We start from the raw sequence: 16095 nt of genomic DNA, 5'->3' as shown, positions 1-16095 counted from the left end.
TGCTAGTGATATTAGGGAATGAAGAAATCTAGACTAGCACAATGTCATCAACACTAGGGAGGAGATGTCAAGAGAAATAATCCTGGTAGTATCTAAGTCCCTTGTCCCAAGCCTCCATCTCCTTCCCTTGCTTTGGTTTCATGAGCTGGTACATTCTTTTCACTACCCTAGCTCAAGTTAGGCTCTATTTTATGTAACTGGAAGTGTTGACTCCCACAAGAGAGTAGCTCTCAGATCCAGAGTAGGAGCTTCCCCATGCCTGGGGTTCCTATGCCAGGCTAGAGAAGAGGATTCAAACCCCCCAATTTGTCCCTTTCCATTCTTTGTCCCTGACACATAGGCCCTTTTGACCAGAAGACCAGTATAACCATTGTTCGTGACTTAGGTCTATGGTCAACTGCCGAAAACTCTCAGAAACAACAATATTAGGGAAAATGCTAGCATGCTCACTTCTGGAGCCCCCTGTGTCATTGGCAGCAGAAGCAGAAGAGTCCAGGGTCACAATCATTCCTCTAATTTTGAGTGTAAAACCAAAATCACCCATGCGGAGGCCTCACAAGTATCTTCCTCTTGGTTCCTGGTCTAATAGCCTTTACACACCCTTGGCAGGGGTTTTCCTAACCATGTGGGCCATCTTTTCACAAACAACTTGACCACCTCTGCTGCCATCAATATGCTCCAGATTCACCCTGCCAAGAATCACCCGACAGGAACTGAGCCAGGCAGGTGGGGCCTCTTGGTGGCACAAATCCAGAGCAACGAGGTAAGGGAGCAGGCCTTAGCCACTGCCCGTGGGTGGATGGAAAGAAACAGTCATCTTTGAAATGCAGTATCCTGACTGCAAATGACAGGCTGGCCTGGCATCACTGCAGGAAGATAATGCAGAGAGAGAGGAGCCCAGACAAGGAGGGCTCTTTAGCCTTTGGAGGCGCCTGGCTGCTTCTCAGTCAGCAGCAGGTTTTCATCCTCAATCCAAACTCCAGTTAAAGCAAGAGGAGAGAAATACAGGAATAAGAATATGGCATCCACTCCCTGCAACCCCAGCTACTCCCTATAACCCCAGCTACTCCTGATACCCTCTTAACCTGACTTTTAAACTGTTTTCACTTACGGATGTCATGCTCTAAATTATATGCCTCTGGCCAGATGTAGAAGGACCACAGATCACATACACTGGAATATTGTTTAAGCAACAGTAATCTGATGACTAAAAAACTGATATGCTTTATATATTATTTATAAGTGCAAATGTCATGCCACACAAAGCTATTTCAGTCCCTTTGAAAGAATGCTTTGCTGGTCTGGTTATATAAGGTAGGCCTGGCCGAGTGCGGTGGCTCACGCCTGTAATTCCAGCATTTTGGGAGGCCGAAGAGGGTGGATCACCTGAGGTTAGGAGTTTGAGACCAACCTGGCCAACAAGGGTGAAACCCCATTTCTACTAAAAATACAAAAATCAGCCAGATGTGGTGGCACGCACCTGTAATCCCAGCCACTCAAGAGGCTGAGGCAGGACAATTGCTTGAACCTGGGAGACGGAGGTTGCAGTGAGCCAAGTTCACAACACTGCACTCCAGCCTGGGCAACATAGTGAGACTCCATCTCAAAAAAAAGGTAGACCTGATGGATGAAGAACTGAGTAGCCCACCTTGCATCCATGCCCACCTACTATCGACTCTCCAAAACCATCACTTAACTTTCAAGCTGTCAAGAAATGTCCTTCTGGCTGGAATGTTCTCCCTTGAAATCCAGCTCATCTTTCAAGGTTCTCATCAAAATCTCCTCCTCCACGAAGCTGAGGTGACCCCAGCCCATTGTGTCTGGTCCCCATGACAGCAGATCTGCCCTGCTCTGTTGCCAGTGGAGTGTGCATCTGACTCTCCACTTCAGATTGTGAGCACCTTGAGGACAGCAACTATGTGATATTCCTCCATGTCCTCAGCTTACAGTACAGCACCCAGCACATAGTAGATGCTCATTAAAGTTTGTTGACTTGATGTGCATACACTAAGTGCCTAAACAGGTTTTTATCTCTTCAAACAGAGTCTGGCTTTGTGCTACTAACATTCCAGGTGGAGATGAAAGAGCTAAGCTGGAGTAGAATTGGAACTTATTTATTTGCAATTCCTTTCTCCTGCCATCAATTAGCAATTATTTTCCAACTCCCATTCTTCAACATAAAATACACTCACGTGCCCGTGCATGTGCACACATACACATATACACCCTAAACGCTAAAGCCCTAAATTCCAGAATATGAGAAATAAAGGGTGGGATGCAGATAGGATCTTGACAATTGCACTATTTCCTTACTGGTTTCTTATTACAATTTTTTTTATACATTAATTTATACTGAGATATTGGGCCTCCAGTCAGCTCTTGGTCTTCCTGATTAGAATTGTATTTTTCCCAAGAAATTCTTTCAACAAAATTGTTTTAAAAAACCACCACCATAAGCCCCGCTGGAATTTGCTAAAAGAAGTCTTTGCCTGTATAAAAAAGTGGATTCCAACTTGTTTCTGGCTAGACTTGTCAAGACACAAAGGTCTTACTTTAATATATCTGTGAGGCTGTTAAGTCTGTAGAGGGGTGGCTGCCAGGAAAACTGGCACGTTAGCCAGGGACTGTAGCGTGAGCCCAGAGTCAGCTGTATTCCAGAGTCCAGAGACACCAGAACTGAAAATGGGCGCGTGGTTTCCATCACCCCAGCTCATGCCCTGTGTGCTCCAAGTGTCTCAAGGCCTCCCAGGGAATAGTTGTCTTTGGCTCCCATATCCAGCCTCCTTCCCTGACTCAGTGATGCCCCTCATCCTCCTTGTGCCACCTCAAGTGCCTTATGCCCCCATGTTCTTGGCTCTTGTCCCTGGGGAAGCCTGTACTTGGAAAAGAGTCCAATGAACACCTGTACACTGAGCCCTCAATGACAGGCAAAGGTTAACGTGTCACACATCTCAGTGTTAACAGCAGAGACTTAAGCCATAGCAATGAATCTCTAATTGTGGAATTCAGGCCTCAGTAAGGCCACTGGGATTGTTATATAGGGGAGCAAGGACACTTCTCGATTAGGAATACTCCAGCAATAAGAAAGATGTGCTACAATGACTGGCCAAGATATGCAGCCCCAAAACATCAAGTGAGTAATGAAAGACAAACCCAGCACAGCAGTACCTGGTAGACAGCATAGCCGATGCTAAGCATGCCCTGTCCTATCCTCTTCCGTCGCCTGTGATTTTTCTGCATCAGACCCAGCAGCACTGTACAGCAGGGTTCACCAATGCTCTCCTCCTGGTCTTCATCCACTTCATCCAAATGGATTTTGAACTGAGGATTGGTCCAGTAAGTGGCTGGAAGTCACCCAGGTGATGGTGGTTCCCCATGTAGCGGGTGAGGAGATGAAGAAGAATAAAGTAAAAGGAAGAACCTTGATCATCCTAATGAATGCACAGCTCTGTCCAAACTGTGCCTAGTAAGCAGGCCTCAGAAAGTGTTCTTTACAAGGTGGTCAGACATTTCCTCCTACCTCCCTACACATCCACACACACAGACATATCCCATCGCATTTGGAAATGTGTACTTGTCCATTTGATCAATGAGGAGCCCAGAAGCGCTTGACTGGGACTATTCAGGATCCCGTGATCCGAGGGCCACACTGGGCAGCACTGCCTCCAAGTCTTCCTGGGGAAAGACTTAACATCACCTTGCTCTCAGCACTTGACCTGTGAAGGCAAACCCACCTTCTGGAGGAAGGGAGATCTCTGGGTAAAAACCATGTCCCCAGGACAGAAGAGGAGAAAGTCCCAGAAGAGACTAGCTAAGAAAGAGGTCTCTGCCTGACACTATAAAGACAACTGCTCTTGCCATCTGATTGACACCTATTCTCCCTCTGAGAGGGCCCCAGCTGCAGAGCACAGCTGGCAGCACCCCTGAGAACTAATCTGCCGTCTATCACCCCAGGGTCCTTACAGGATGGCTTCAGTGTCGCAGCCAACTGACGAGACACACTTTCTTCAAGAGAAAGTCATTTAATAATGCATGAGGAATCACGATTGGCAGTTAAGAAGCAGTCCTGCCACACCACCTATGGATATTGAAAAAGATTCCTTCATTTCAAAGATGGCTTTTTAAAAATCTCTCAGAATAGTAAGTACACAAGCCAAGCCACAGAGAGGTTAAAAGGATCATCCAAGGACACGCAGCAAGTCTATGACAGAGTCCAGTGGCAGAGCATAATTGCAGAAGACATGCCTGACAGGTGTCTCCACTCTAGGGCCTCAACAATTTCAATAATCATGTGCCCTGGAGGAAAAAAGAAGTGGAAGGGCGTGGGATTTTTCCTTACATCCTTTAAGGAGGAGTCTAACTTGAAAAATAACAAGGCATTCACAGCTGACCAAGAGCCATTGATTATCACTTTTCTTTACAGTAGGATTTCTTATTCAATTCCACCCTCCCAGAATCCCCACTTCCAGGTTTGTTTGTTTGATTGATTGATTGATTGATTGATTGATTTTAGGGCTCAAGTGTATGGATTTTAAAGTCAGATATCTGTGGATTCCAGAGGAGACAGAAAAAATTCCGTAATCGCCTATACTTCCATCACTACCAAAGGGCAGGAACTATCCATGTCTTCCTGACAGCTAGTTGGTGGCAAGGATGGGATTGTGATTTGGTGTTTGCAGATACCTTGGGCACCCCCTACGGTTCTGAGCTCCGAAAATGATCCATGCAAATCTCCTACACATTTTCTAAGAGCTTGCTAATGGTGAGCAGATTCTAATTTCTCCCAAATGCAACATTACTGCAATCCATACATATTTTGTTTACTCCTTAACAGTACTGGAGGAAGAGAATGGGCCATAAAGCAATGCGTCCTGTTTACATAATGCTACACAGTTTACAAAGTGCTTCCCTACACTGTGTTCCAAGGCTCACAGTGACCCAGTAAGGTTCAAAGGTCGAACCCCATCTGGAGGATTAGGAAACTGAAGCTCAGAAGAGGGAAATGCCCTTCCCAGGGTCTAAATCAAACAACAAGGGCAGGACATGGACCCCTTTCCTTCCTCTCTGTTCAGCACTCTGGTCACAGCTGCCTGAACTGGGAGCTTTGGGTTGGATAGGTGATGAAAGAAGAGAGAACTTGTCAAGACCCAGCATTGCACCCAGGTGGGGTTTTATTCTAATGCTGCTTCCCTAGCACTGAGCACAGCCCTGCAGTGAGCTCTGTTCAAGAGAAAAAAGTGACTGGCCCTGCCTCATGTGCTTACAGTCTAAGTCAATAAACACATCAACAGCAAACCAGGCAGGGAGCATGGGGAGCAGGAGGTGAAAAGTAGAGAGAGCAGGATTTGCTTTTCTTCATTTCTGCTTAGAGATGTGGGGCTGTTTTCCCGAGTTTCTTCATCAGGTGCTGCCTCAGCTGATTCAACCTAGGAGGAGCCTACACAGGGGACACATTAGTGATCTTCTGTGAGCCAGGAAAGCTTCCCACCTTTCATCAGGTGAGGACCCAGGGTTAGTGCGGAGGCCATGCTATATGCCTATACTATCACCATGCTATCTCCACCAGGGACTGAGTCCCCATGACATGCATGCCCTGTGTGTGGCCACCATGGACCACGCTGTCTTTGCCCCTCCACCTCCAACTCAGGCACAAACACACAGTGAAACAGCAGCTCTAATGGATGCAGTCTATTGAAACAGCAGATGTTGTACCCGTGTTCCCCTAGCACACCATCAGCCACTCTGTCCCAGAGCTCAGCGGGATGACTGTTAGCCAGGTGGGTTGCGGGAGTGGGGAGGAAGGGGCAAAAACCCAAGGGAAGAACAGGAGGCCTTAGCATAAGGTGCCAAGAGCAGCGTTAGTGTGGAAAGCGCATCCTTTGGAGGAGGGGAGGGTGGGCGAAGCAGGGATGGTTTGAACACACAGTTCAGGCTGCAGCTGAGCGGCTGCAGAGCCACTGCCCACCCTCACAACCCTGGCCCCCAAGCCCTAGGGAGAAGCAGGACCTCCAGAGGGTGCCCAGAAGTCAAAGAACAAAGTCCAAAGGCCTTATCCAAAGATTAACATATAGGGCTGCGCACAGCAGCTCACAACTGTAATCCCAGAACTTTGGGAGGCCAAAGTTGGTGGATCACTTGAGCCTAGGAGTTCGAGACCAGCCTGGGCAACATGGTGAGATCCTGTCTCTACAAAAAATTTTTTTAAAAATTACCCAGGCCTGGTGGTGCGTGCCTGTGGTCCCAGCTACTAAGGAGACTGAGTTGAGAGGATCACTTGAGCCTGGGAGGCAGAGGTTGTGATGAGCAGAGATCACACCACTACACTCCAACCCAGGCAACAGAGTGAGGTCCCGTCTCAAAAAAACACACAACATACCAACAAAAAATTATATAAAGTGACCCAGCTCAGGGAGGATAAGCTGGAGGAGGTTGGGCCGAGGCAGCCCTTCACCTTACCTGGGTAGTTCTGGCAGCCCCCAGCTGTGGAGCCGCGGGTCCAGCGGCCATTGAACAGGACCAGGTTCCATTTGTGCACCTCCTCACTACTCAGAGAGTCCGGGGACAGGTTGCAGATCTCCAACCGAGAGAATTGCCTCACGAAATCTGAAAATGACATCCTGGGGGCAGAGGTACCAGAGGGCTCTCAGTGAAGAGGGCTGGGTTGTGATTAAAGGCACGCATACCGGGCACAGGAAGGAGCCGTGGCACAGGCCCTAGAGGCCGTGGGCTAGCTTGATCTTTCCTGCAGCACACTGATCCAAACACGCAGAGACGACGGTCCACATTCTTCACTAGCACTAGCTTCTTGGCTCTTATAGGGAGCCCCCCTCACGTATCTTAACAGCCAAGCAAAGGATCTGAACTGTAAACTGCAAAAGACCCCAGGAGGTCATCTCAACAAAGCCTCTGCCTCTAGGTTGGGTTAAGTCTAAGCTCACAAGAGGTTTATTTTTGTTTAATTCAGAGTGATGTACAGTTAAGCCGTACCATATTCAAGGAGTATCCTTATTATCTTCCTTAGCTCACTAGCAAAGGAAGTTATCCCATATTGATGGTAGGTAAATCTTAGCTTAAACAGATAGAAGCAGTGCTCTCAGTTCATTGGAAAGATAGTAGAACGGAGAAAGACAGGCTGATAGTTAAGCCAGGCTGAGGGCCCAGATATCATGGTTTCAGAGCTTTAGACGTGCTGGTATAGAGGTGGAATTTTACCAGGACAAAAGGAGGAGAAGAATGAATTCATCATGGTCAGGAATCACGTTGCCTTCCTGGAAGACCTAGATACTGGCTGCACCCACATCAGAACGGAAAATGGACCCATCACCAATGGGACAGCGCTTCAGCAGAAAACTCACCAGAATTCTCCATCCTCAACTTTCTTGTCCAGTTCTTCCTTCCGCTGGGGGTCTATATGATTCCACTCTGGTGCACTGAGGGGAAAACAAGCAGAGGTGGTCGCTTCTGAGGGGTTCTACACACAGGGCAAGCTGTTTACTGCACCCAAACTTCCCCCTAAGAGCCAGAAACAAAATACCAAAAGCACCACATGCAGACAGAAAGGCAAGATGGACAGTGTGGGGTGAGCACAGTCTAGGGAAGGAACACAGACCCAGGACATGTACTCCATGGGTACTAGCAGGGTGGCCTTGGACATGCGACAGGAACATTAGGGCTCAAACATTATTCTCTAATTTTTACTCTCTAGACACATTTGACATTTCTAATTAAGACTCCCAGGCCCCTGTTCTCAGGAATGGGGAGGCACAGGAGAGGACATGGATGAGTTCTTGTCACTAGAAAGGCAGGCACTCCAGTACCCATTAGTCACTTGTCACTCTGGCTTATCCAGCAATCTGGGGTGAATATGCTGACAGAGTCTAACCGGCTCTGGGGACATGGACTTGGTTCACTTCCTTCCACCTGCAAGAATGATCATCCAGCCCAGTACTACGGCAATTTCCCAGAAGTAACGTCAACCTGTGAGACCTCCTGCTGGTAGCCTTTCAAGGGGAATATCCATGCACTTTGTTCAAATGCCATCTCCAGCTTCCTGACCTTTACAAAGTTAGGTTTTCCTGAAATAGGTATGTGACATCTAAGTAACAGAGCAGCAGCAAGATCCACCTTAAAAAATAAAAATAAAAAAATAAATCCCTGCTTGAATACCTTCTGCAAAACCTAAGCACCTTCTCTCCCCAGCATAAAGCTGGGCGCACTCCAGCCCAGCCTCTCCCTCCAAGCTAGGCTTTAAGACCCCGGGGGTCAGCAGGACAGTTCCCAGGGCCTCTTCAATTCATTGAAACATTAATTTGATTAAAACCAAATCTCAGAATGTGCTTGTTATAAACAAAGATTAGGGCAGGAGTTGGAAAATTCTAGATCTGACCTACTGCTCCAATTGGTTTTGGTTTTTTTTTTTAAACTTTTTTTTTTTTTTAATAAAATCTCACTAATCCCTGAGCTGAGCTTAGGGATGTCGCCTTAGAGATTCAGCGCCCTCCTTCTCCAATAGCTGATATATGTAACTATCCCAGGTTGCATCTCCAGCTGGTGGGGCCTCCAGGCCTTGACAGTCACCACCTCCCACCTGCCAGGCAGCAGGTGCTCAGGGAAAGGAGAGAAAGTCAAACAAGCCCTTTGGACAGCTCGGTAAGTGACTTTTGGTAAGGATGACCCAAATTCAGGGTTTCAATTTCACATAGCCCTATCATCCTTTTAGGGAAGTTGGCGGAACGGAGGTTTTGGGTTTTGCTCAAACTTAGGCAGTGGAATGAAAAATCCTTCCTACAGGAAGCTCATGTGTGGCCCTAGAGACATGTGTTTCTTCATGACACAACCCTGAAGGGAGTTACTACACCTCTGTGCAGTCATGACCAGTCACGATGCTGTGATTAAATGTGGTGATGCCCTTAGAGAGCCCTGGTGGCATCACAGAGTACCGACAGCACTTAAGGATTAAGGATATATTGGGAGGGGACATTATTGTGACCAATTTCATTTCTGGTGGTTCTTTGTCCATGAGACTGGCTAATTATTATTATTATTATTATCATCATTATTTAAACGGAGTCTCGCTCTGTTGCCCAGGCTGGAGTGCGGCGGCACAACCTCAGCTCACTGCAATCTCCGCCTCCTTGGTTCAAGTGACTTCCAGCTAATTTTTGTATTTTTAGTAGAGACAGGGTTTCACCATGTTGGTCAGGCTGGTCTCGAACTCCTGAGCTCAAGTGATCCACCTGCCTAGGCCTCCCAAAGTGTTAGGATTACAGGCGTAAGCCACTATACCCGGCCGAGACTGGCTAATTCTAATTCCTCCCCCACACTAACCTGCCTCCCCCAGGCCAGCTGTGCTTACTGGACAGAAACCATCCTATGCTTTCCACCCTCCTGCATCATGGGGACATAGATTCTAGGGCACAGCTGTCCTGGGACATCACCACCTCTGACCGACTCAGCAAAGAGGCCCGCCCAAGAGGAGTCTCTCCAGTCAGTGATGAAACCTGCACAGGGCAGGAGCGAGTGCCGCTGCCTCATTCATCACTGCTGCCAGGGCCCAGGGCTCCAAGGGTCAAATTTCATTTTCTCAGCATCCTTGTTTCTTCTTGGTGCTGAGGGATTTGGCCTTTGTCAGAGTGTCCAGTGTTTGTGGAGTGGAAAGAAACAGACTGTGAGTGATCGATTTGACCTTTGGACCAGCACAGTGTGTCAGGTAAAAAAACACAAAAACCTTTCAGCGCAAAGCAAAATTCCACAGAGCCGCCAAACTTTCAAATGCCAAAGCAGAAAGCCAGAATCGAAGACTACAGCCCAGTGGCTTTTATTTTGCTTTCCTCAGCCTGGATCCATTTAATACTCTTTGCTGAACACACTGTGTGATCTGCAGACAGGACGTGCTGCTGAACTCACTGTGACATCGTTCTCATAATTGCGTGTTTTACACGACACCCTTCCGCAGAGGGAGAGAGGATTGGAGAAGCAGGGAAAAAACCTACTCATCACTCCAGGCTCCCGACCACTCCACTTCACCCCATGGATTCCTGAGTCTGATCAGCCTCTCTGGATGGCCCTGGAAATCCACCTGCAAATTCCACACAGAAAAGCAGCTGAATTACTATGTTCCTGTTGCCTTGCAGGCATGTCTGCACCTGAGAGGATCTGCATTAAATTGTTCAAATGTTCCTAAAGGACCACACTTTTATTTTCCCTTAATGCATCTTTTCAGGCTTGAGCCAAGTACTCTATTTTTCATAATTTGTTTGAATAAATGAAGAGTGAGTCTAACCCAAAAACAAGCTTATGTCTGCTTTAACTCAGATTTAGATTTTATAGTTGACTAAGATTGACTGAGCTCTTAATACATGAGGCCTAATGATAATAAACACCCTCCCAACAAACCCCAAAGCATGGCAGTTAACATTTATTGAGCAGGTACTATAGATGAGGTGTTGGGCTAAGCATTTAAGATGCGTTATTGCCTCATTTAACACTCACGACAATCCTGAAAAGATAAAGAATTATCTTCATTTCATAGCTCAAAAATCTGAGACTTAAAGAAGTTATGTTATCCAAGATTATCTAGTTAGTAAGTGGTGAGCGCAGGCTGGGAACCCAGGCAGTCTGTCTCCAAAGCCCACACTTCTAAATCCACATATACTGCTTTCCCCTATTTATTGAACACTCAAGCATAAGCCCCTTGCGCCCTGCACACACACCTGCATTCACATATGCACACACCAACTGCATAAGCTGTTAGGTCCTCATTGTCTTCATTTCCTGTGTATCCCCCAACTCGCCTGGCCCAATGTTTACATGTATATGTTCAATTCCCGTTTATGAGATTAACTTCATTAAAGAGCGTATTTGGGCTGGGCGCAGTGGCTCATGCCTGTAATCCCAGCACTTTGGGAGGCCAAGGCAGCATATCACGAGGTCGAGAGACTGAGACCATCCTAGCCAACATGGTGAAACCCCGTTGCTACTAAAAATACAAAAAAAAAATTAGCTGGGTGTGGTGGTGCATGCCTGTAATCCCAGCTACTCAGGAGGCTGAGGCAGGAAAATCACTTGAACCAGGGAGTTGGAGGTTGCAGTGAGCCAAGATTGTGCCACTGCACTCCAGCCTGGCAACAGAGAGAGACTCCATCTAAAAAAAAAAAAAAAAAAATGCGTATCTATGAAACACAAACACATGTAAAGAACATATATTTCATTTAACACTATTTATTTATTTATTTTTGAGACAGGGCCTCTCTCTGCCACCTAGGCAGGAGTGAAGTGGTGCGATCACTGCAGGCTCAACTACCCGGGCTCAAGCAATCCTCTCACCTCAACCTCCTGAGTAGCTGGAACTACAGGCACGCCCTACCATGCCTGGCCTATTTCACTTAAATAAATAGCAAGAAGTGGGACACTCACTGCATTTCCCTTTCTGCCTTGGCCATTGGGAAGCCCAAAGCAAAATTAATTTCTCAATTATAGCACTGCCTTCAGCCTGGATTGATGTATTTTACTGTATTTATATGGTTTTATTGTGTCTATTCTTTTAATGGTAAACCATCAGCTGAGCATGGTGGCTCAAACCTGTAATTTCAGCACTTCAGGAGGCCAAGGCAGGAGGATCGCTTGAACCCAGGAGTTCAAGACCAGCCTGGGCAACATAAAGAGATGGTGCCTCTATGAAAATTTTAAAAAATTAATAATTAGCCAGGCGTGATGGCACTTGCCTGTAGTCCCAGCTACTTGGGAGACTGAAGCAGGAGGGTCACTTGAGCCCAGGAGGTCGAGACTGAGCCAAGATCATGCAACTGCAGTCCAACCCGGGCAAAGGAGCAAGACCCTATCTCTAAATAAATAGATACATAAATAAATACATAAATAAATAAAATAATTGTAAGCCACCTTAAATCCTTTTTGAAAGAAGACACAATGTAGAAAATAAAAATAATGAATAGTATAGCCCTTGTTTTTTCCTTGGGTTGGAGAGTAAGGAATACTTGCTTGCCTTTCCATGACTCTACTCCACCCTAAAAGCTGGGACTACTGCCCCTTTTCCCATTTGGGGATTCTGTGAGTTCCCACTGTTTTGCCCACACAAACATATTTTTTCGAATGTCTGTAGAATCTAACCGAAAATCTCTACAGCTTTGCTGGCCTCATCCAAGGAGAGGGCTTGCATTTAGTTAAAACCTATTGAGCAAAAGCTCAGAGAGGTTACGTTGTCCATCTTCAAGTGAGTAAGAGTCAGAAGAGCCTGTATTTATTTTTTATGTTTTAGGGGAAAAAAAAATACTTTTTTGTAGCGATGAGGTCTTACTATGTTGCCCAGGAATGGCCTTGAACTCCTGGTCTCAAGTAATCTTCCCACTTCAGACTCCCAAAGTGCTGGGATTACAGGTATGAGCCACCACACCTGGCCAGAAGAGCTGTTCTAATGAGCAAGAGCTAATGCACATCTGTGGTATTGGGGTTCTGCACAGGCGGAGTGCACCCCAACATGACAATGAAGCTCAAAAGCCAATTCTGAACCTTCTAGTAGTAATCACCTCTTTCTTCCTGCCAGGATGGCTTGGATTCATGGAAATATTATCACATGTTACCTTCTCCCTACACACACAAAATTTTACCTCTTCAATTCCAGTGACAGAGTATGCGTGACTCTTAACCAGCTTCTGGCTGGTGATGGCTTCTGCTTCAGCTGCACTGGAGACCTAGGTAGAGGAGAAAGTTCATTCAGAGTGGCTGGCCCTTACCTCTCAGTGGCTGGCCATAGAATGCTTTCCAAGGACACACTACACAGCCACTGGGGGCTTCAGTGTGGGACGAGGGGTGCAGGAGTGGCAATGAACCTCAGGTAAATAGAGCCATCTCCAACCAGACTCCCTCTTTAATTAGTCCTGCAGTTCTGGGCCAGTGCAGGTGCCTGCCAAGCCTGAAAGACAAGTTACCAGCCTTCAAAATGCCACCAAGAAACTGGGAAGTCATTTATTCTCTGAGAGTGACCCCCGGCTGCCTGAAGAAGGCTAATTCTCCATGCTGATGGCTCTGGACAGGTCCCAGTCCTCCAAGGTTCTCCCTGAGCCGACTCCTCATTATCCTTCCCATTTCCTCAGCACGCTCTCTCCCATGCCACCCCTCCACCAAAAACACACGTCTCCTGCTGGGGTTTGCAGAGACAGGAAAAAAGGAGGATCTTCTCACTTTGTCTTTCACATTTCTAAAATCACCAGATAAGGACAAGAGAGGAAGACAGAGCAGCCAGAAGGCAGCTGATCACAGGAGGCTGAGGTGGTGACAGGACCTCAGGGCTGGGGGCCTCCAGTCTCTGGTTTCCACAGCCACCTTGGAAATCCACACAGCTCAGCCTGGTGTCCGGCCACAGCCTCTGGTTTCAGAACTTCTCTTTTCTTCAGGGATCTCAAGATCCATCAGGTATCATCAAGCATCACATTTGTTTTCCAAAACCTCAAGATTATTTAGCAAAAAGGACGTAGCAAACGGGTGGCCAAGGATCCAGGGATCCTAAACTATGTTCTTAGGACCATTCCAGCAGTACTGAAGGGGCTTTAACAGCGAGAGGGAAATTGGGACTCCCGCAATGCAACTAACCCCAGTTCCTACCTACCAATTAGGTCTTCACCAGCCCCTACATGTGCAGGCCTATGTGTCACCAGACTTGCCCACTAAGCCCCAGACTCTGCTCTGACCCAAAGCCTTCCTATGCCTCTTTCCCGCTGTCTCGTCCCTTCCCTACCACACAAGGGGTGGCCGTGGTGGGGAGATGGGGCAGTACAGAAGCCATATGCCTCACATCAATGGAGCAGCCCAGCAGAGACCCTGCACGGAGGGCCTTCCTGATGATCTGATATAGATTGGCTGGTGGTTTCTTCAGGTCATAAAACTCAGAGATGCCACCTGTGAAATCCTCAAACCCCTCCACTGTGGAACCTCCAGCGAGAGCCTCATAACAACCATTGAGCCTATTGGAAAAGAAAGAACACATGCCCCATTAGCACCCCCAGCAAGGAGACCCAGGGATTGGGGACTGGGACAGTGCTAGGATGCACTGTGGCCTGGAAGATAAAGGAGGGCTCTTTGCCAATTTTGCCTTTGGGCCAGGAAGGTGCTTAGGCCACTGTTTCGTGTGCCCAGCTCAGCACTTCACTAAGAACTGACCTCAGCCAACCTCTCTCCAGCCACCCTCTCCTTTACAAAGCCAAAGGCAATCCCTCCAGAGCTGGCCCCAGCTGCTTGGGTTTCTGGGGCTGGGGCCACAGATGGGGAGAAGGAGAACTTTCCCTTAAGGCTGAGAGGCATCTGCTGAGGCTTACTGGGAAATAGGACTAGAAAGGAACTGGGGTTGCAGAAAAGGATATCAGTAAACAAATATAATTAAAAGAACCCCAAAGAAGGTTTTGAACATCAAACGCCGGTGAGAAGAACTCCTGAGGAAAGAGCAGACACTTTGTTGAGTTTGCTATCTAGTACATTTGTTTTATTATTCTTCATCATTCTTTCAAACATTTACATTGCCCCAGGAACCTACCTTGGGATTTGAAAGAGGAAAAGCTCAGGCCCAGAGGAGCAGGGAGGCTCGCCCCACCACATACACATTCACCCGAGGCAGAGCTGAGATGCTAAACTCTCCGCCCAGATTTCTGTTTCTGTTACTGAAAAGTGCTCTCTCTCCAGCTCATGGGGGTCTGGATGCTGGGAAAGACGTGGCCATGACGCCCTGAGTTTGGGGTGGGGAGGCAGACGTGGGAGGGACAGGTGAGAGCTTTCAGGGAGGCTCCAGTGTCTCCCAGCTCCTGGCTTCCCCCACTTACTTGGCATAGGCTTTCTCCAGCAGGGCACTCCAGAATTCATTGCCTTGCTCCGAGTGTAGGAAGAGCAGCTGTCCATTCTTGGTGGGCAGCCTGTCGTCAATGACCACTTCCACCCACTCTCCGTACTGCCAGAACTGGGGAGAGGCGACACAGCGGCAGCTCACATGAATAAGCAGATGTGTAAAGGGAGTCCCTCCAGGGGACCTCACGTGGGGACTCTGTGCCATCAGTGTTCAAATCTTGGCTCCGTAGGAGCAGGACCTGTGTCTGCCTTATCTGTGCACATAGGAGATGCCAGATGAACCCGGGAACATCTAGTCTAGAGTCTGCGTTTGTGCACCAGAGAACTTGCCCAGCGCCACCCAGTGGCAGCAGGAAGTGATTCAGACCCACACCTCCTGACCCTCAAGTCTACAGTGCTTTCCTCAAGGCCACCTGGCCTGGGGGAGCTGGGAACGGGGTGGATGTGTGGATATCTGGATGGATGCATTGAAGTAGGTACTTAGACTGAAATGTGCATCAAAGTCACCTAGAGGGATTGTTAAGACATAGATCACTGTGCCCCAAACCCAGAATTTCTGATGCAGTGGATCTGCGGTGGGACCTAAGGGTACGGAAAGCAGCGACAAAGGGCCTGAGCAGAGCACAGTACCTGAAAGTGAAAGATTCCCGCATAGTTATCCTGGAAGTTCTGGTCCCTGGGGACCACCCGGTAAAGCAGCTCTTCATTCAGGGTCAGGGAGGCAATGGCAGCCAGAAGCCAGCAGTCACCTGCACAATGTCACGGGGGACACAGATTGGTCAGGCCCAGCCTGCAGGGGCCCTGCGTTCTCTGACCCTGTCCCATTTAACCCAGAGCCTGCGTTGCCCCATTCCCTTCTAAGTCAGGCAGAGTCTCCTCTTCCGGTGCTGGAAGTGCACCTGCAGTCATCAGCTTCCCCTGCCTCCCTGGGATTTGTTTACTCGGGAGTCCATCCTTTGCTCCTCCCTGTGGCTGCCCCTCCCCCACATGCTGATCATTTCCCCACTCCTACACACTCAGCCAGTGGAGTGGAAGAGAAAAGAAAACAAAGAAAAAAGAAAAGAAAAGAGGAGAGGAGAGGAAAGGAGAGGAGAGGAGAGAGGAGAGGAGAGGAGAGGAGAGGAGAGGAGAGGAGAGGAGAGGAGAGGAGAGGAGAGGAGAGGAGAGGAGAGGAGAGAAGAGAAGAGAAGAGAAGAGAAGAGAAGAGAAGAGAAGAGAAGAGAAGAGAAGAGAAGAGAAGAGAAGTCA

General features: G+C 47.9%; 1 protein-coding gene across 1 annotated transcript in view; it reads right to left on the bottom strand.

The window, feature by feature from the left end:
• The window catches only part of CAPN8 (calpain 8), a 74053-nt gene that overhangs the window by 22704 nt on the left and 35254 nt on the right, over positions 1-16095 (bottom strand). Inside the window, exons 3-10 of the mRNA XM_007988351.3 lie at positions 15478-15596; positions 14826-14959; positions 13808-13976; positions 12624-12707; positions 9993-10078; positions 7356-7430; positions 6457-6617; positions 3169-3344 (exon numbers count right to left, since the gene is read on the bottom strand). Of these exons, the coding sequence (XP_007986542.3) occupies positions 3169-3344; positions 6457-6617; positions 7356-7430; positions 9993-10078; positions 12624-12707; positions 13808-13976; positions 14826-14959; positions 15478-15596 (1004 nt within the window). The remainder of the gene's footprint in view (positions 1-3168; positions 3345-6456; positions 6618-7355; positions 7431-9992; positions 10079-12623; positions 12708-13807; positions 13977-14825; positions 14960-15477; positions 15597-16095) is intronic.

This window comes from Chlorocebus sabaeus, chromosome 25 (assembly GCF_047675955.1).
Source record: "Chlorocebus sabaeus isolate Y175 chromosome 25, mChlSab1.0.hap1, whole genome shotgun sequence".
NCBI classification, from domain to species: domain Eukaryota; kingdom Metazoa; phylum Chordata; class Mammalia; order Primates; family Cercopithecidae; genus Chlorocebus; species Chlorocebus sabaeus.
The sequence above is the reverse complement of the archived record's forward strand: the minus strand, read 5'-3'. Positions and strand labels throughout refer to the sequence as shown.